The sequence below is a fragment of the Erythrolamprus reginae genome, chromosome Z (genome assembly GCF_031021105.1).
Source record: "Erythrolamprus reginae isolate rEryReg1 chromosome Z, rEryReg1.hap1, whole genome shotgun sequence".
NCBI classification, from domain to species: Eukaryota; Metazoa; Chordata; class Lepidosauria; order Squamata; family Dipsadidae; genus Erythrolamprus; species Erythrolamprus reginae.
Window position 1 is genome coordinate 106,209,376 of NC_091963.1, and position 20,541 is coordinate 106,229,916.

The following is a 20,541-nucleotide window of genomic DNA, read 5'->3' on the forward strand; positions in this document are numbered from 1 at the left end:
AGACTTTTCTAATGAGGTACTTCTGAACCCACTTGATTGCACTGATGTCAAATATACGGTAGGGATTCCAAACGGTTGAACAATATTCAAAAATTACTCTAAGAGTTACCTTTTTACAGGAGAGGTTCCATCCAGCGTTCCCTGTAAGCTGTGCGCGTGTGCCCCAAAATACTCCCTGTGCACCCTTTTCCACGGGTGCGCGCTCCCCATCCCCCTGCCAGCCTGCAGGGGGGCGGGGGCGGGGAGGCGCAGGCAATAGAAGAAAAGGGAGCCGCGGCTGCCCCTGCCTCCCCACAGTGCCTCCGGCCCACTCACGCCCCTGGCCTCTCCACGCTGCCCCTGCCCGCCCGATCCGCCCCCTCTCCTCCTCCTCCGCCTCCTACCTTGGGTCGCGAATTCTCCTGCGGCGGTGGCCGCGGCATTTCCTCCTTGTTTTCATCTGCGCTCCCAGCCAGGGAGCTGCGAGAGAGGGTTTTCTACACACGCTTCAGGAATGCCCGCCCGCCCCTCTCACAGCCGCCTCACTGGGAGCGCTTTCGTCCCAGACTTTCAGTAATGGGGCTGCAGTAGAGGCAGGGCAGGCGTTCCCGAAGCGCTCAGAGAAAGCGCTCTCTCACAGCCCCTTCGCTGACAGAGAGAGGGAGAGAGAAAGTAAGTGAGAAAGAGAGAGAGAGAGAAAGGCGGGGAGAGGGAGATAGCAAGAGAGAGAACAAGAGAAAGAAAGCAAGAGAGATAGAAAGAAAGAGTGAGAGAGAAAGAAAGCAATAGAGAGAAAGAAAACAAGAGAGAAAGAGAGAGATAGAAAGAGAGGGAGAATGAAAGTGAGGAAAAAAGAGAGAGAAAGAGGGGGAGAGAGAAAGAGAGAGAAATGACTCTTGATTTAAAGCATATGGTAAAAAGCACCCAAATAATAACAGAGAAGAAAACCCCCAGCTGTTTGTTTGTGTGTGTGTGTGTGTGTGTGTGAACTCTTGAACCATTTCCAATAGCTCACCTGTTATCATAGTTCCCTCTAAGCTGAGCAGTGAGCAATCGCTCACTTAAAAATCATCATCAACTCAGGGTTTTCCAAACCTGCCCAGAAGCCGAGAGGGAAAGAGTGAGAGGGAAGGAGAGAGAGAGGAAGAGAGAGAAACAGATAGAAAAAAGAGAGGAAGGAAAAGAGAAAGAAAAAGAATGGGAGTAAGGAAGAGAGAAAGAAAATCAAAATCTAGTTTGAAACTAGCTCAACTATTTAAATGGCATTTTGATATTGATAGAGTTGCCCTATTATGAGCTCACTGTTATAGACACACAGTACAGTATTTTATTTTGAAATTCTCTGAGGCACAACAGGGTGGGTTTTTTATTTGTTTGTTCATTCATTCATTCATTCATTCATTCATTCATTCATTCATTCATTCATTCATTTATTTATTTATTTATTTATTATTTCTGTGCCGCCCAGTCCCGAAGGGACTGCCGCTCAGACACTATACTTTTCCGCCCACCCCCCCAAAAAATTAGAGGGAACACTGCCTGTTATTAGAAATGGTTCAAGAGTTCACACACACACACACACACACACCACACACACAAGGGGGGAGGAGACAGGGATGGAAAAAGAGGAGAAGATAGTAATAGATTTTGCTTTTGTTTTATTATTAATTTCTATTAATAAAAAAGAAGGAATTTTTTTTCTCGTTTGTTTATTTATTCATATCTATATCTATATCTATATCTATATCCCAAAGGGACTGCCGCTCAGACACTATATCTTTCTGCCCACACCGAAAAGAAATTAGAGGGAACATTGGTTCCATCTGTTACTTTATTAGTTTGATAACAACAGCTCTGTTGAATACAAAAACAGAAGTGACAGATAAATGTAAATATTTTTCACAGTGATCAATGACTGTCACAGAGACCAATGGTTTTTCCTATGTTTTTCAATAAGAAATTCTTCTTTTTTTCAATCTTCTGCTTATAAAAAGGTGAGGGGTCTCCAACATGGTCTGGGTCAATCTCATAAGAAGGTCTTATGGAGCAAATATAGCCTCCCGGCCAGACGTTCCCTCTCAGAATTGAATGAATCCAAGCTTAATGCACCCATTTAATTACCCCCGTTCATTCCTCTTAGCAATAATTTTAGAAAAACCAATCCCACCCTTTACTGAAGTGAGAATATATTAAATCCTGGCTGCAGTAATATGGTCTATTAATATAAGGATCTGTAGAAAAATATTTTAGTTTATCCACATCCCACAAATCACTATAATGACAACTAGTATAGGCGTTGTCACTGAAAAAGCCAACCTCCAGTTGACATAATGTAGAAAACCCTGCTTTGGTATCTGCAAGTTTAAACAAAAAGAGGTAAAACAAAGAGAGGTTAAACAAAGATTAAACAGAAAGAGGTGAAGTGAAAGATAAGCCTTTGTATATTTTAACATAAAAGCTCTTTTCCTCAGAAAAAAATTATATTCGGACCCACCTACTTTTTAAAAACAACAGCAGTTTTACCAATCCAGTTTTATTAATTAGTTTACTTTAGTTTAATTGCATATGTATGCCTCCCCACTCCAAGGACTCAGGGTGGCTCACAGCATATACAAGACATAATAGTAAAATTAATCCAATTAATATACATAAAATAATCTTTAAAAATTCTAACTTTCAAAACTTTCAAAAATATCCGAAATTTCTGATTTAATTCTAATGAACTCCCTTGTTTTTATGTTTTAGCTACTTTAGCTTTGTGCTATACACCCAGGGGTGGGCTACTGCATGGATGAGGGAAAATGCAGTGAGGTAACGAAAATGGAGCTCCACACTAGAGCACCCAATTTACACTGAAAGATGTTAAAAGAAAATGCAGGGCATCCTGCATAAGCCACACCCACAGTGTGGTAGTAAAGGTTTTGGTAGCCCATCACTGTATACACTATTCTCCCCAGATGCTGATACACATTTTGTAAGAACTTTACATGTTTCTTATCCTTGTATATAGATATGAGAATTAGACAGAGAAGTGGTCTTTGTGCAGGCACATTACTATAAACAATCTAATAAGGCTTTTACTCAAAAAAGTAACTGTCTTTACAGAAATGAATGCACAATTTATGTCAGTTGGGCTTTCTGGGAGGGGAAAGAATGCACATCTGGGTAACCAAATCTTGTAATACTCCTATTCATGCATCTGTTAGCATTATTTACCTCTTCAGAAGGTTTCTTTATTTGTCTGAAGCTTTCTGTAGTTATATTGCTTTCTGGTTCCTGGAGGTATTTTCTCTTATTGAAGAGTTGCATTGCCAGACCTATTCTAGAGATGAGAAGACCACAAGATCTCTGGGTAGTCAGCTCTTTGCAGTCCATGTTTATGATGCGGATCAAGTGGGCAAATAGGGGCCTCAAATGCTCATTAAATATCAGCTTTGGCAAATGTTTTTGCACCTCAGCTTCAAAGATTTTGCACTGAAGATAAGTTTTGCACCTAAGGAGGCATGTAAGGGCGCGCATAAGCGCACCATTGTGCCTACAGTCTCTGCCCTATTGTCCTTTTATCCTTTCTATCACTGCTTTCTACTTAGGTTAATATAAACTATAATTCTATACTTCTTTGACAAATAAATAAACAGTTGTCTTCCTTCACCCAAAGTTTGTTTATTATATTTGTGTAACATTGCAAGCAACCCAAATCCTGGGAGTTTATATGATGAGTACCATCTATGGGACAGTTTACAATAGTCATGGTCAATCTAAAAACATAAAATTAACCTTGCAGATATTACAAGTGACAACTCAGAAAGGAGTTGTAGTGGATGCAATTACTGTAATTGCATTAAAAGGGAGGTTTCTCTTCAACTGAGCGAGACCTCATTCAGAATTTTTGAACTAAAATTAACAGTACTATCATTGTTTCTAAATGAAAAAGTATGTATAATCAGTAGCTATAATCTGTTTATAATCTGGTTGAAAGTAAGATTTAAAATGTGATGTGACAGAATCTCCTGAATTATGGCAGGTGATGGGATTCAATTTTTTAAACAATTGGTTATGTGGGCATGGCTTATTTGTGGGTATGGCTAGCTGGTCATGTGATCAGGTCGGCATAGCTACTTGCATAGGGACTACTCGGAGAGCTGAAAAATCTGAATTATGATGGATCCTTACACTTATGACCATCCTCATATTTATGCCCATTGCAGCATTATTAACAATAGTGTCACTCATTTCACAACTGTGGTTCTTCTTTTCATCATGGTGACGAGATAGGGTGAAAAACGTAAAATGTGAGGATTGTTGTAAGTACGAGAACCAGTCAAAAGGACAAGGACTGGTCAAAAATCACCTTTTCAGCCCTCTGAGTAGTCCCTGTCTAAAGGACTGAAAAAAGTGATTTCTGAACAGTACTCGCACTTTTGACTGGTCCTCGCACTTACAACCGGTTATCATTTATGTCTTTTGCAGCATTCTTAACAGCAGTGTGATTAACAACTGTGGTGCTTCATGTGACTGGATGGCTGTGGCCAACTCAACATTACTCACGTCAAGGGGCACTTCTCCTCACCCGGCCTCTCATGACCGTGGGGCTGTTGCAATGGTCATAAGTGTGAAAAATGGTCATAAGTTGCTTTTTCCAATGCCATTGTAACTTTGAATGGTCACTAAATGAAGTGTTGTAAGTCAAGGATTATCTGTACAAAAATACAAAAAGCTTCTTTGCTTGCAAAAAGCTGCCCTATATAACAATCATTAGATTAGAACTGCCTGAAAACTGGAATTACAAATCAGGTTGGGTTCCAGAGCACCTTGAGGAATTTAAATAGTTAAAATGCAATGATAACTTATCAACCTGCTCATAAAGTTAAACTCTTTAGCAGGGAGGTCATTTAAGGTCTCCAAAAAAGAGCACACCCAGGAGCAGTGTTCCCTCTAATTTTTTTTCGGGGTGAGCGGAAAAGTATAGTGTCTGAGCGGCAGTCCCTTTGGGACTGGACGGCATATAAGTATAAATAAATAAATAAATAAAGATAGAAAGAAAGAAAGAAAGAAAGAAAGAAAGAAAGAAAGAAAGTAAGTGTGGGCGTGCGCTATCACACATGAGCGAGTTCTTGCATCCATAATTCTATCCTTTCTATGTCTCCCTCCCTCTTTCCTCCCTCCCTCTCTCCTCCCTCCCTCTTTCCTTTCTCTCTCTCCCTCTTTCCTCCCTCCCTCTTTCCTTTCTATCTCTCCCTGCATCTTTCCTTTGTATCTCTCCCTCCCTCTTTCCTTTCTATCTTTCTCTCCCCCTGCCTTTCTCCAAGCCCTTCCTTTTCCCTCTCCCTATCCTACTGGCTACTACCCCCCTCTCCCTCCTTTCCAACTCTCCCTCCCTCTTTCCTTTGTATCTCTCCCTCCCTCTTTCCTCCCTTCCTCTTTCCTTTGTATCTCTCCCTCCCTCTTTTCTCCCTCCCTCTTTCCTTTCTATCTCTCCCTCCCTCTTTCCTCTCTCCCTCTTTCCTTTCTCCCTCTTTCCTTTCTATCTCTCCCTCCCTCTTTCCTCCCTCTTTCCTTTCTCCCTCTTTCCTTTCTATCTCTCCCTCCCTTTCCTCCCTCCCTCTTTCCTTTTTATCTCTCCCTCCCTCTTTCCTTTCTATCTTTCCCTCTGCCTTTCTCCAAGCACTTCCTTTTCCCTTTCCCTATCTAACTACCCCCTATCCCTCCTTTCTATCTCTCCCTCCCCCTTTCTCTCTCTCCCTTCCTTCATCTTTCTTTCCCTCTCTCTCTCCATCCCTCTTCCTTTCTCTTTTCCTTCTTTCCTTCCTCTCTTTTTTGCTCTTTCTCTCTCCCTCCTTCCCTCTTTCTATGTCTTTCCCTCTCCCTCCTTCCCCCCTCTTTCTCTCTCTCTTGCTTTCTTTCCCTCTCTTTCTCTCTTGCTTTCTTTCTCTCTCATTCTCTCTCCCCTCCTTTTTCTCTCTCTCTCTCTCTCTCGTTCACCACGCCGGCAACAGAGAGAAAGAGAGAGAGAGAAAGAGAGATGGAGAGAGAGTGGAGGGCACCGTTGTCTTCGCCTCCGCCCGGCTCTGCAGCTAAGAGGCAGCAACCATCAACTCCCTCACCCTCCCAGACATCCCCAGCGCCCGGGACTGTGTGGCTTTGCGCCATAAAGAAAAAACGGCTCCGGCAGCAGGGAAAAGTCGGCTGGGCTTCAGGAACGCCTGCCCTGCCTCTACTGCAGCCCCCTTGCTGGAAGTCTGGGATGAAAGCGCTCCCAGCGAAGGGGCTGCGAGAGGGGCGGGGCGGGCATTCCTGAAATGGACGGGGAAAGCCCTCTCTTGCAGCAAAAGCGCTCCCAGCCAGGGGGCTGCGAGAGAGGGCTTTCTCCATCCATTTTGGGAAAGCCCGCCCCGCCCCTCTCGCAGCCCCCTGGCTGGGAGCGCTTTCGTCGTGAGGAGCTGAAGCCGCAGCCACAGCCGCCGCGAGAGAAGTCGTGCCCCAAGGCAGGGGGCAGAGGAGGAGGAGAGGGGGCCGATCAGGCGGGCGGGGGGCAGGGCTGAGAGGCCAGGAGCGCGAGGGGGCCGGAGGCACCATGGAAAGGCAGGGGCAGCTGCGGCTCCCTTCTACTGCCCGCGCCTCCTCACCCCCAGCATGGGCTGGCAGAGGGATGGGGAGCACGCGACTGAGGAAAAGGGTGCGCGCGGGGGTATTTTGGAGCGCGCGTGCTCACATGTGCAGCTTACAGGGAACAGTGCCCAGGAGGAGCAATCCTTAGATCCTTTTGCACTACTTAAAAATATCAGCTGGTCTCACTTGCCCCATAAGATAGCCTAAGGAAAGACTCCCTCGCCATATAGAAAAAGAACTTTAGATAAACCTAACTACAAAGAAAGCAATTAACACTAGAGTGAATCAAAGGAACAAATACAGTAGCTGATGCTTGTTAAACCAATTATCAGAACAAATAGACACAAGAACTAGCCAGGCTGCTTCTTTTGAGGAACAGAGATTAACATTTTTCCTGCCGGACAAAGCAAGCATAGGTTCCTCCTGGTTCATACCGGTTCTGCTGATGATGTCACAATGCCATCACTGAACTGGACCAGTCGGTGCCGGTCCATGGGCACCATCATCTTATTTTTGAATTTTTTTAAATAAATTTTTCTGAGCATGTGCAGAAGCCAAGTTTCCAGCACTGTGCACATGGTCACCATCTTATTTTCAGCTTTCTTTCTTTTCTTTTAATTTTTTTAAATTTATTTTTTATTTTTCTTCTGACCATGTACAGAAGCTGAGTTTCTGGCACTGAGCATGCTGTCGCAATCTTGTTTTTTTAGTTTTTTCCTTTCTGAGCATGTGCACAAGCCCAAGGGGATGGGAAGAAGAATAGCTCAGATTATTGCAATGATTTTTTGCTCTTATATTAGTTGTTGAGATATACAGTGGTACCTCTACTTATGAATTTAATTCCTTCCATGACCAGGTTCATAAGTAAAAAGGTTCATAAGTAGGAGCATTTTTCCCATAGGAATCAATGTAAAAGCAAAAAAATGCATGCAAACCCATTGTTGTGAGCCGCCCCGAGTCTTCGGAGAGGGGCGGCATACAAATCCAAATAATAAATAAAGAAAGAAAGAAAATCCAAACCTTAAGGCTTAAAAAAAAAAGTGGCGGGCGGGCAAAGTGAAGGCTAATGGAGTGGAAACGGACAGCCAGGAAAAGCAAGGAATGGAGGTCTTAACGAAGGCTAACACCACCCCAAATTGCTCCTAAAATCACCCCTCCAGATGCATCCTGTGCCATTCCAAATTGCCTCCAAAATCACCCCTCCAAAAGCTTCCTCCGCTGCCGCAAATCGCCTTTAAAATCACCCCCTCTAAAAGCTTCCTATGCCACCCCAAATCGCTCCCAAAATCACCCCTGCAGATACTTCCTATGCCACCCCAAATCGCTCCCAAAATCACCCCTCTAAAAGCTTCCTACTCCGTCCCAAATTGTTCCCAAAATCACCCCTCCAGATGCTTCCTACGCCACCCGAAGTAGCTCCCAAAATCACCCCTCCAGATGCTTCTTATGCCATCCCAAATCGCTCCCAAAATCACCCTCCGTCTGAGGTGCAAGCAGAAGGAGTGGGTAGAAGCAGCGCTGGCAGCATTTATGCTTCTGGCAGCACCCATTCATCTAGGTACCCAGCCTAAGGTGGGTAAAGGGTGACCCAGGAAGGAGAGTGCAGGAAACACAAAGCAAATTGTCATCCCAGCGAGCAACACTGGTAAGGTTATAAGTCGAGGACTTAACAGTTCACTTGATCGTTCAAGCCATTCCCACATGATCACATGGCCTGCAAGCAACTGCTATCCAGTCACATGACCATTAAACCATACCCATGGTAAAAATTTTGGCTGCCCATTACTGGTCACATGAATAATGAGAATCTTAGCCCAACACATTGCAGTTGCCCCCAATGGGCGAATAGCTATTCTGAAATGATTTTAAACCTCAGGATAAAGATAACATTTAAAAAGTGCATGTAAAATGTATTTAATAATCCAATACTATATACAATAATATTCAATGTTTTCGACAAATTGGATTAGTCTTCTTCCTCTTCTTCGTCTTCTTCCTCCCCCTCTTCTGAACTTCTGTAGATATAAAAGGTATAAAAGATGATGTACTTATAAAAGTACATATTCTTCTAATAAGTCTGTTCAACTTTTGTCCAGCTATTATTATAATAGATACAGTACACATAATCTCAGATACAGTACCCTTAATCTCATATTCTTCTAAAGTAATATCCATGTATTGAGATGCCAATATTTTTCTGAGAAGAGCAAGAATTTCAGTATTTCAGAACTGCATCACAATCATTTGCTCTAAGAGAAAAGGCCTCGGTAACCACCCATAGAATCTTCTCCCAATAGCTACTTTGGGTCTGGCAGCATCACTTTCTATCTATGGTAAGGCTAGGGAAAGGGAGAGATGAAGCCCTAAGATGAGCAGTACATTTCCAGAGGCCTCGTATTGGCCTTCCAAAAAGACTCGGGAAAGAAATGCTGTGTGACGGCTTATCTTTTTTGACAAGTTTCAATGAAAGGGTTAAATAAATGTTATAAGCCACTGGAATTATGTATATGTGAGTTGGACAATTATATCCATTTGTTTAATGAATAAATTAAATGTGTGACTATTTCTGTAACCCTGTAAACAAGCATCTGTGCTAAATAAAATACTGTATTTCAATAGGAGGAATACAATGGGTGCAACTTTAAAAAACGGTACCGCTTATTCCTAATAAACCGTGTTTGGTAGAATTCTTATTCTGGCATCTAAATGTAAATGTACTTAGGAGTAAAATACTTTTCCTTTCTACAGTTGAACAGTGAAATGAAATGACAAGATTATGAAATGTTTTAGACATTAAATATCTTATCATGTATTCTGAATCACTTCAAAAATTCTTAAAGAGAAATACTCCTGACTTGCACCCTGAAGTTACTTACGTTTTCTTTGAAGTGGCTTCAGTTCCTTCCTCTGTTTCGGAAGCCCTGGTAAAAGAAATACCAGAATTTAAGTATTTTTCTGGCAGCAATTGAAAATTTTATCACTTGGTCAGCTTGCCCTAGTTATATATCTGTTTATTTATTCGATTTAATTGCCACTTACCTCCTCTGATGACATGAGTGGAGTGGGCCAACCTCAGAGGAACAAGACCGTTCCTCAAATAGCCTGGACCTATGTCATGCGGGGCTTTAAGAGTAATAACCAACTCTTTTGATTGCACTCAGAAACAAACAAGCAACCCGGGCAGCTGTCAGTTGCAGTGATATAACATGGACCACTCTAGGAGTCTCAAGAACTGCCTGTGCTGCATCCGTTATTGCTTGTATGAAAGCTTGCTTTTTGTATAGGTTCCTAAAGCAGTAGAGCTACCATTTTAGTCTTTTCCTTCCAAGTATTAATGCTTAGGACTTGCTTTCTCTGTCTTTCAGAATTTTATCAAACTCGCAGTCAGGTTGGAATAGAGATTGCTGGTCAATAAAATTTGTGGCAGAAGAGGTCAATCCACAAATCATTGAGCAAGGCACTTCCCCATCTCTATTGTACCAGCAAGCAAATCAGTTTTGTAGCATCATTAACTCCCTTTATCTACACTGAAGAGTGTGAGAAGATTTCATAAAATCTCCCTTAATGTGCACCAAAATAAATGAAGCCTCTCTGGGAAGGAGGCACTCTCTGATGCTCAAATATGGGCAGCAAATTATTTTGGGTAGTTTCCTGCACTCAGCTAGAAACTCTCATTTGGGTTTGGGAAATGGGACAGTCTGGGAAGAATGCTGCTTTTTGCCTTGTAGTTTCAACCTGGTTAGTGAGTGCTAGAACTAGGAGGCATCCTCTGCTTGCTAGTTCTGCTTCCCCCAATTTAAAATTTTAATTCAGAATGCTCTTAGAATCTGAAATGTGTTCAATTACTAAAAAATGTCCTACATAAGGGATGGGCTCACCGCTCGCCCCTCCTTTTTGAACTGATTTGTCAGCCGTGTTGCAGGTACCCGCTCACCCTCTCCTTATCTCAATGTGACTATTGGTTTACTTTCGGGGACCGGGTATAATTTTTTTGCAGCGACACTGCCTTTTAGGTTTCCCCTGTTTTGTTGCCTACTCCACACTGGGAGCTGGGGGATGGGAGAGGTTAGGGGATATCTTGCAATCTTGGTTCATTAGGACTAGGTCAACTGTCTTAAATCCAGTTAAAGTTAAAGAAGAGCCCTTGACAGACTGTACTACTCACTCAGTCTTTGGTGTAGCTTCACTCTCGGGTGCCTCTTTTTCAGACCTGACAAAGAAGGGAACGGTGTTTTAACAGAAGTTAAAAAGAATTCTGCTACCGCCAAGATTGTCTCCTTCCCAGGAAATATTTTGGAGGGAAAAAGTTAAGTTAAATAACAATCCTTGAGATACATTTACTACTTACTCAGTTGGTAATTCCTCACTACTAGGTGCCTCTTTTTCAGACCTGACAAAAAAGAGAAAGGTGTTTTAACACAACAGAAATTAAAAAGAATTCTGCTGCAGCTAAGATTGTCTCCTTCCCAGGAAATATCTTGAAGGAAACAAGTTTTAAGTTAAATAACAATCCTTGGGAGACTTTTACTACTCACTCAGCTGGTGATGTCTCACTAGTGGGTTTCTCTTTTTCAGACCTGACAAAAAAGAGAAAGGTGTTTTAACAGGACAGAAGTTAAAAAGAAGTTTGTTACAATTGAGATTGCATCCTTCCCAGGGATACATTTTTCTCGGGAGGATAATGGCTCATTCCTTTTCAAATGTCTTAAAATGCAAGGACGTTTTAGACTTTAGATATAGATTTTATATTTTCTCAAAGAGCTTTAAGATGTTAATATTAAGCATGGCTGGCTAGGGAATTTTGGGAGACAGCATCCACTCATTTTAAAGATTTTGTGATTAAGAAACATGCTGTAGATAAATTGTCCTCTGGAACGGGGCTACCACGAATTCCAATCTAAAGAAATTAAACCATATATTAGTCCAGGTCAACTTTCTTGCCTATAGATAGGACTAGGAATTTTGAGTGGCCTTCCTTAGCATAGCAACGATGAAGCATAATCAATTTATATAAATAAGATTAAGAAATTCAATATCCGTAGCACCAAGATTTATATACTGTTTCACAGTGCTTTAGAGCTCTCTCTAAACAGTTTACAGAGTCAACCTATTGCCCCCAACAACCTGAATCTTCATTTTAATGACACTGGAAGGATGGAAGGCTGAATCAATCTTGAGCCGGTCAGGAAGGAACTCCTGGCACTGAGCAATTGAGTTAGCCTGCAATACCGCATTCTAACCACTGTGCCACCATGGCTCTTTCATAAAATGAATCAATCAGAATCTATGGGTGGATCTACCTTCAAGTATAAATACTATCCCACACATATAACTCTACAGATACTCACTTTCAATTGGCATTTTAACAGGCTCTACTCTATCCCACTGGCATTTTAACAGGCTCTACTCTATCCCACATATATAATTCTAAAGATACTCACACTTTCTTTGAACTGGCCTTTTTAACAGGTGGTGGAGGTGGAGGTGGAGGTGGAGCTGGTGCTGGTGCTGGTTCTGATCCTGGCTTTGGAGCTGAGACAGGGGTGGAAGGTGGAGCTGGAGGTGGAGTTGGAGGTGGAGGTCCAGTTGCTATTGATGGTATTGACTTTCTAGGAAGATAAAGCAGAAACAGAAATTAATCCAAGTTTGTTTAATTGGTCCAGCACTCAGATGGTATTAAATAGTTTTGAGGGATCTACATAAATATTTTTTGTACATTTATTTGTTTAACAATCATTGTTTTTATGCATGCCTTCATATCAATGTTGACTTCTGGCAAATGTCTGGACTGTCCCTGTGGTTTTTTTGGAAACATTTCGGAAGTGGTTTGCCATTGCTTAATGCCCAAGGTGAGACTAGAACTTATCATCTCTTGGTTTCTAGCATGGTATCTAAACCACTGCAATAACTGGGTCTTTATCAAATGTAGCTGTTTCTAAAGTATTAATTGATTGAGTGATTATATTTCTACTTTTGGATTACTAAAATATCACGAAAATATAGTTACATTTAAAAATAAAATACATAATTGCAGGTAATGTCCTATAATAGTCTAATATACTGTATATATAAATAAAAATATATATTGAAAAATAAAATTTTCAATTTAATATCATAAGTATTCTTCCAATGTTTTAAACTCTGCTGTTACTCAATAGTGTACTCTAAAATTTTCTAATAATTTCATTTCAACAAAAATGTAGAAGAATTGATGTGGTGCTCAAAATTTTAAACAGGAAGACAACATTAGTAATAGTTTGGACTATATGGACTGTAGTAACTTATGTTATTGCCATAGGTAAAGGCTGAGGAGATCTGATAAATAAAGAAGCACAGAAATTATAGTCTGTTGTACACCAATAAAATCTAACAATTTTTCAACTTGTATGGTTTTTTCTTCACATATAAGCCTTGTACCAGATGGTTTTTAAACAAACCTATTTTCAAAAGAATATTACATATATTAGCTCTGCAGTGGTGTGTGCCCATGTCTAGAAAAAAATGGTCAGAAAAGCTAATTGGTGTCCCCAGCAAACTACAGAAGCAGTATATGAAGAGAGCATCCAAATTTTGCAATCAACAGGGGAAACATCTGCAATTGCATACATTTCTTCATTCTTATAGGTATGTTGTGACTTTTTTCAATGGAAGAAGAAAGTAAGCATTTCTGTGGAATGCCACACTTTTACCTCTATAAGAAATATTTGTATGGCTGTCCAACTTAAACAAAATTAATAAACCATAAAATGAAAACAGAAACTAGGGTCTGCAGTAATGTTCCCTCTAATTTTTTTGGGGGGTGGGCAGAAAAGTATAGTGTCTGAGTGGCAGTCCCCTTGGGACTGGGCGGCATAGAAGTATGAATAAATGAATGAATGGATGGATGGATGGATGGATGGATGAATAAATAAATAAACAAATATAATAAATCCCTACTTTTCTATTAAAAGAAATTAATAATAAAACAAAACCAAACTCTATTACTATTAAAACTAAAACAACCAGCAAATCCAGGTGAGGGCTGGGTTTTTTTTCTCTGTTATTATTTAAGTGCTTTTACAACATGCTTTAAATCAAGAGTCACTTCTCTCTCTGTTTCTATCTCTTTCCTGTCATTCTCTACCTCAATCATTTTCTCATTTCTCTTTCTCCTCCCCTTTTTTCTATCATTTCTCTCTCCCTCTCTCTTCCTTCCACTCCTCTCTCTCTCTTGCTTTCTTCCTCTCTCTCACTCTCTTCCTTCCTCTCTTCTCTCACTCTTTCTTTCTTGCTCTCTCTTACTCTCTCTTCCTTCCTATCTTCTCTCTCTTTCACTTTCTCTCTCTCTCCCTTCCTTCCTTTCCTTCTCTCTTCCTTCCACTTTTTTCTCTTTCTCTCTCTCTTTTCCTTCCTTCCCCTCCCTCTTTTTCTCCTTCTCTCCCTTTATATTTATCTCTTCCTGCCTTCCTCTCTTCCTCCCTTTCTCTCTCCCTCTCGTTCACTTTTCTCTCCCTTCCTTACCTCCCTCCCTCCTTCTTTCCTCTCCTCTTTCCCTCCCTCTCTTTCCTTTCTCTCCACGTCTCCGGCTTTGCTGACCAGCACAAGGCTCAAGCCAGCTGCCCGGGAAAGCCAGGAAGGCCCTCCTGCCCCCCCAGCCAAAAACACAACGGAGGTCTTCCGCCACCAGCTTGAGCCTCGCGTTGCTCCACCCAACTTCGTCTGTCATCCTGGACCTCCGTTGTGTTTTCGGGGGAGAGCGGCAGGAAAGCCCTGTGCCAGCCAGGAAAGCCGGCTTTGCTTTCCGTGAAAGCAGCACGCCTTTTAAACACGCTGCTTTCTTGCAACTCTTTCCTGGGGGGGGGAGGCCACTCCCCCCCCCAGGAAAGAGGTGCAGGAAAGGAGCATGTTTAAAAGGTGCGCTGCTTTCACGGAAAGCAAAGCTGGCTTTCCTGGCCGGCACAGGGCTTTCCCGCCGCTTCCCCCCTGAAAACACAACGGAGGATGACAGGCAGGACGAAGCGGGGTGGAGCAACGCGAGGCTCAAGCAGGCAGCTTCCGCGCTTTTCTTTCGCTGGAAGAAGAGGAGAATGGGCGGATCGGGTGGGCGGGGGGCAGCGCCTTCTACTGCCGGCGCCTTCCCGCCCCCACCCCACCCCCGTGGGCTGGCAGAGGGATGGGGACTGCGTGGGGGGTGTTTTGGGGCGCGCGCGTGTTCACGCGCGCAGCCTACAGGGAACAGTGGTCTGCAGTCCTTCCTTTGAGATGTTTCACCACCGGCTTCACATGTTCTTTTCTATCCCTGCACCTGGGTTTGCTCAATCTTTTGGGGAAAGAGTGCTTCATAAAGTAGGGACAGCCAGAGAAAAAGACACACCTCCCACTGGATGGCAAGACTCCAGGAAAGGACCTGGAGCATAACTACCTGTCCGATCTGGTAGGAAGGGCAGATGCTGTCAGGGAGAAGTGATCCTACCAATATTCTGATCCCTGTCACAAAGGGATTTAAAAGTGACAACCAGGAGCTTGAATTACCCCCAAAAGAAAACTGGGAGCCAACACAGCTCATACAACAGTGATTGTAAGATTGACAACCTAGGGCTGCATGTACTATGACTTTGGGGGCCGGTTGTAGCTCCTGAGTTGCCTTCAAGGGTAGTTGAAGTGATCTTCAAAGTCAGCCCCATATAAAGTGGATTGTAATGATCTCAGTTGAACAAATCCAAATTTGTTCCACAATTTTGTAATGAAAAATATAAAGATGTTCTGTAGGTTTCAGAATGGAATGATTACCTCTCTAGTTTTACTTTGGTCATCTCATGCAGAGGAGTTCGCTGGAGAATGCATTTGGAAGAATCAGCAGTAAAAGGAAGCCAGGCTATCAAAGAACATGGTGCCTGGACACTATCAAAGCCAGAGATCAACCAGAATAGACAAAAACTCAAGGAAGTAGTGCAAGATAGGAAATGTGGCGAGACCTGGTCCATAGAATTGCCAAGAGTTGGTTGGACTTGATTAAATGCATCCTCCTCATCATCATCACTATCATCATGTTTTGTGAATTTCTTTCTTGTGATATGTGCCAAGTGAGGAAAAAAGAAAAGAAAAATACCTTGCACTTTCACGATTGAATATCATTTCCTCTTCGGAGGATTCTTCATGAAATTTTTTAAGAAGTTGATCAGGAGGAGGTCGATACATATCGTTAAGCCAATCACGGTTGTAGAAAGAAGATTCTGAAATCTAAACATGAGGAAAAGATGTGAAAAAGTTATAAAACTTCAGAGGTTTTAATATTTGTGGTTCATTATCATTTATTTATATCTCAGATTCAAATTCCAAATCCTGGAATGGAGGTTCTTCCTGAGCAGGAAGCGCAATCATAGATCAGCTGCTGCCTTGGGTGGGGGTCTGAAAGCCACAGAGTTGAATTTGGGGGTGGGGGAGAGAAAGAAAGAAAGAAAGACTTCTGCGGGCTTCTTTGCATGCAGCCCAAACTCTGTCTTTTTTTCTTTCTTTCTCTTTCTCTCCCCCACCACCCTAAACTCCAGCCCTGCGGCTTCCAAACCCCAGCCAGGGCAATAGCTGCTCTGCTAATGAGCTTCCTATTCTATTCTATTCCAGCTGGAGCTGGAACTAAACAGATCGACTGAGGGATGCCACAGAGCTGCCAGATTCCAGTAAGACAGGTGTCTCGTTCCCCGTCCCACCTCCTGCACCCCATCCATGATAAGGCCAAAACAATAAAAAGGTATTCTTTTCGGGGAACTGCCCATGTATTAATGGATTTAATTATGTTTCCAGCATTCAGCTTTCATTTTAATATTTTGCTGTCCCTTTTGCATTGACTGTTTCACTTTTCCATTCAAGATGTTATCTATTTCCAATATGCCTAACTATTTCTTTTGGGGGGAGGGGGTATAAATTTTTTATTGTCATTTTCAAATTCTATCATCAGGATTTCATAAATTATTTTCGCTTTCATTTGAATTCAAAATGCTATAGCTATCTAAATTTCTCTTTACTGTTTTTCTACCTAAATTATGCTGCCGTGCTTCAGTCCATTTTTTATATTTTTACTTAATTCATTCCTGCAGTGTGATAATCTTCCCTAGTCTATACGTTTCCCTAATCTATGTATTATATGCCTAACTATTTCTAACCATATATATTTCGCATATCTTTTAAAGTCATCCATATTTAATAGATTTATCTTTCCAGGTTATAATGAGATTTGGTATCCCACTTTTGTGTTGTTGTTGTTGTTCTTGTTGTTCTTGTTATTACTATTATTATTTTCTGTAATACTTATGGGAATGTGGAGCCATTTTTATCAGATCCAAAAAGAAAACTGAATATAGTCAGATCACCAGTGGTTGCTTCTGCACTTACATACCTGTTTTCCAGGTGTTTCTTCCTTCTGTGTATCCAGAATTGTACTTAAAGAAAACAATTAAAGAGAAAAAAGTGAGATCTTTAGGCTTTTACTTATTTTTGGCGTAGTTGGCAGGAATGTCGTCCTGAATTTTTGAACTTTTATGTTTATTTAGCACTGAAAATAATTGAAAGTCTCAAAGTGTATAAGATACACATTTTTACCTCCAAATGGTGATTTAAAAATTGGATGCATCTTATACATCGAATGTTGCCGAAGCCACCTGGCAGCCCCCAGCGGGAGGCTGGCGGCTCAGCCCCAGAGTTGGGTGGGAGCCCGCCTTTCCTTGGGGGGCGGTGGTGCTCCGGAGCCTGAACAAGCCCATCCACCAGGACCTGCCAGACTTTTCCCCTTGGCTGGAGGCATTCCGAAGCCTGAACGAGCCTGTCCCCGAGGGCCTGCCACTCGCAACATGTAAAGGCAGTTGAGGGGAAAATAAGGTCAATAGTGATGTTAGTGCATTCATACATGCCCCTTCTACTGACCATTTAAGTGTGTATGGACTAAGATCCACAGAAATCAAATTATGACTGAAACTGTGAAAATTTATAGCTGAGACAACTGAATCAGATAGGGCATTCCAGACTTTGTCAACTCTATTACAGAATTCCTATTTTATATAGTCAAGTTTAGAACGATTTACATTGAGTTGTTCATGCACATATTGCGATTAAAACAGAAAAAGTCATTTACAGGTAAAACATGACTATGCAGAAGTTTGTATGCAATACCTAGGTCTGACAACAAGCGACACACTTCTAACTCATCCAAAAAAAATAAGTTTGAGTTCAGTAGCATTAGGAATTCTATTGTGTACAGCAGAGTGCAAGACTTTTCTAATGAGATACTTCTGAACCCATTTGATTACACTGATGTCAAATATATGGTGGGTATTCCAAACGGTTGAACAATATGCAAAAATTACTCTAAGAGTTACCTTTTTACAGGAGAAATTCCATCTGTTACTTTCTTAGTTCGATAACAACAGATCTGTTGAATACAAAAACAGAAGTGACAGACAAATGTAAATATTTTTCACAGTGAGGAAAAAGAATCAATGACTGTCACAGAGACCAATGTTTTTCCTATGTTTCTCAATAAGAAATTCTTCTTTTTCTCAATCTTCTGCTTATAAAAAGGTGAGGGATCTCCAACATGATCTCGGTCAATCTCATAAGAAGGTCTTATGGAGCAAATAGAGCCTCCCGGCCAGACGTTCCCTCTCAGAATTGAATGAATCCAAGCTTAATGCACCCATTTAATTACCCCCGTTCATTCCTCTTAGCAATAATTTTAGAAAAACCAATCCCACCCTTTACTGTGGTGAGATTATATTAAATACTGGCTGCAGTAATATGGTCTATAAATATAAGGATCTGTAGAAAAATATTTTAACTTACCCACATCCCACAAATCACTATAATGACAACTAGTATCGGCATTGTCACTGCAAAAACCACCCTCCAGTTGACATAATGTAGAAAACTCTGCTTTGGTATCTGCAAGTTTAAACAAAGAGAGGTTAAACAAAGGTTAAAGAGAAAGAGGTAAAGTGAAAGATAAGCCTTTGTATATTTTAACATAAAAGCTCTTTTCCTTAGAAAAAAATTATATTCGGACCCACCTACTTTTTAAAAACAACAGCAGTTTTACCAATCCAGTTTTATTAATTAGTTTACTTTAGTTTAATTGCATATGTATGCCTCCCCTCTCCGAGGACTCAGGGTGGCTCACAGCATATACAAGACACAATAGTACAATTAATCCAATTAATATACATAAAAATAATCTTTAAAAATTCTAACTTTCAAAACTTTCAAAAACATCCAAAATTTCTGATTTAATTCTAATGAACTCCCTTGTTTTTATGTTTTAGCTACTTTAGCTTTGTGCTATACACCCAGGGGTGGGCTACTGCATGGACGAGGGAAAATGCAGTGGGGTAGCGAAAATGGAGCTCCACACTAGAGCACCCAATTTGCACTGAAAGATGTTAAAAGAAAATGCAGGGCATCCTGCATAAGCCACACTCATAGTGTGGTAGTAAAGGTTTTGGTAGCCCATCACTGTTTACACTATTCTCCCCAGATGCTGATACACAATTTGTAAGAACTTTACATGTATATATAGATGGGAATTAGACAGAGAAGTGGTCTTTGTGCAGGCACATCGCTATAAACAATCTAATAAGGCTTTTACTCAAAAAAGTAACTGTCTTTACAGAAATGAATGCACAGTTTATGTCAGTTGGGCTTTCTGGCAGGGGAAAGAATACACATCTGGGTAACCAAATCTTGTAATAATCCTATTCATGCATCTCTTAGCATTATTTACTTAAGTTGTTTTTACCTCTTCAGAAGGTTTCTTCATTTGTCTGGAGCTTTCTGTAGTTATATTGCTTTCTGGTTCCTGGAGGTATTTTCTCTTATTAAAGAGTTGCATTGCCAGACCTATTCTAGAGATGAGAAGACCACAAGATCTCTGGGTAGTCAGCTCTTTGCAGTCCATGTTTATGATGCGGATCAAGTGGGCAAATAGGGGCCTCAAATGCTCATTAAATATCAGCTTTGGCAAATGTTTTTGCACCTCAGCTTCAAAGATTTCGCCCTGAAGATAAGAGTTTTCAGTGCTTGACAAAAAGTCAGAAAAAGGGGGAGCAGAAGTGGTTTCTTCCTGATACTCCCAGTGTGTTTCATTGGGCAATGTATTATCAGGCAATGGTTCATTTAAAGTTTCAGACTTGTCAGTGTTCATTTTAGAATTCCTTCCACCAATTATTAAATGTCTAAGAAGGTTTTCTTTTTTTGATTCTTGAGACTCAAGTTCATTCTCTAAAAGCTCCTCTGTAATTTTTTCACTTTGAATATCTTTCTCTTTTGCCGGCCCACTGATAATAAGGTTTTTAATGTGGGTGGGTTGTGCTGAACTGTCCCCAGATTCTAAAATGAAGACTACTTTACCAGGTTGTTCCCCACCACTCTCACCCAGAGAAGTCGAAGGAGGCAGCTGAGTCGAAAGATCTGAAATGGAGCGCTTCTTTATGGAGTGAGATGATGTTTGGGGAAGCCTCTTAACAGAAAAAACCTGCTGGGGATCTAATATAGGGTTCCTTGTTTTTTCAGCCACAGAATGAGAAGCTAATTCTGCTGCAAATCTTCCAGGAGTTTTTGTAAATCTTCGTCTTTTTGTTAGGAACCTAGCAAATAAGCTTTCTTCACTTGGTTGGTTTCCAGGTTCATTAACATTCTGTACCGTTTGAAATAGAGGTCCTGAGATTTCTCTTTGAGTCAGTAAATGAATTTTCTCCATCTCTTTTTCTCCTGTTGTTTTAGCTGTGCGAGTGGCTTGTGGCCCCTTCCCAACCTTCATACCTGCTTGTTGTGGTGCAGGCTTCCACCATTGTCGAGGCATTGTGTGTGAAGCAGCTTTCCCTGGTTCTGCTTGGAGTTTTCCAAGGCTTTCTGCAAATGTTTGCCTCTTTGTTTCGAATAAAAGAAATAAATCTTCTACTCTTTGCCTTTTTCCAAGCTCTTGATCTGTAG

At 41.4% G+C, this 20,541-nt stretch overlaps 2 protein-coding genes across 2 annotated transcripts in view; one reads left to right on the plus strand and one right to left on the minus strand.

The window, feature by feature from the left end:
• Window positions 1-20,541, plus strand: part of WIPF2 (WAS/WASL interacting protein family member 2) — a 119,308-nt gene that overhangs the window by 42,656 nt on the left and 56,111 nt on the right. The window lies entirely within an intron of this gene.
• On the minus strand, window positions 8,497-19,398 carry LOC139175755 (proline-, glutamic acid- and leucine-rich protein 1-like). Its single transcript, XM_070767017.1, has 11 exons — window positions 19,349-19,398; window positions 18,400-18,498; window positions 17,937-17,989; window positions 16,961-17,003; window positions 15,677-15,807; window positions 12,030-12,197; window positions 11,124-11,165; window positions 10,937-10,978; window positions 10,754-10,798; window positions 9,465-9,509; window positions 8,497-8,603 (listed from the first exon to the last, which is right to left on the minus strand). Exons 1-11 carry the CDS (start codon window positions 19,367-19,369, stop codon window positions 8,555-8,557), a joined length of 738 nt encoding a protein of 245 aa, XP_070623118.1. The 5' UTR covers window positions 19,370-19,398; the 3' UTR covers window positions 8,497-8,554.

Coding starts and splice junctions, on each gene's coding strand:
- LOC139175755 (XM_070767017.1), bottom strand. CDS start 19,369: ATGAAGAAACCTTCTGAAGAG. Junction 10,799..10,936: donor AGTGAGGAATTACCAACTGA/GTAAGTAGTAAA, acceptor CTTCTTTGTCAG/GTCTGAAAAAGAGGCACCCG. Junction 9,510..10,753: donor GAAGCTACACCAAAGACTGA/GTGAGTAGTACA, acceptor TTCTTTTACCAG/GGCTTCCGAAACAGAGGAAG.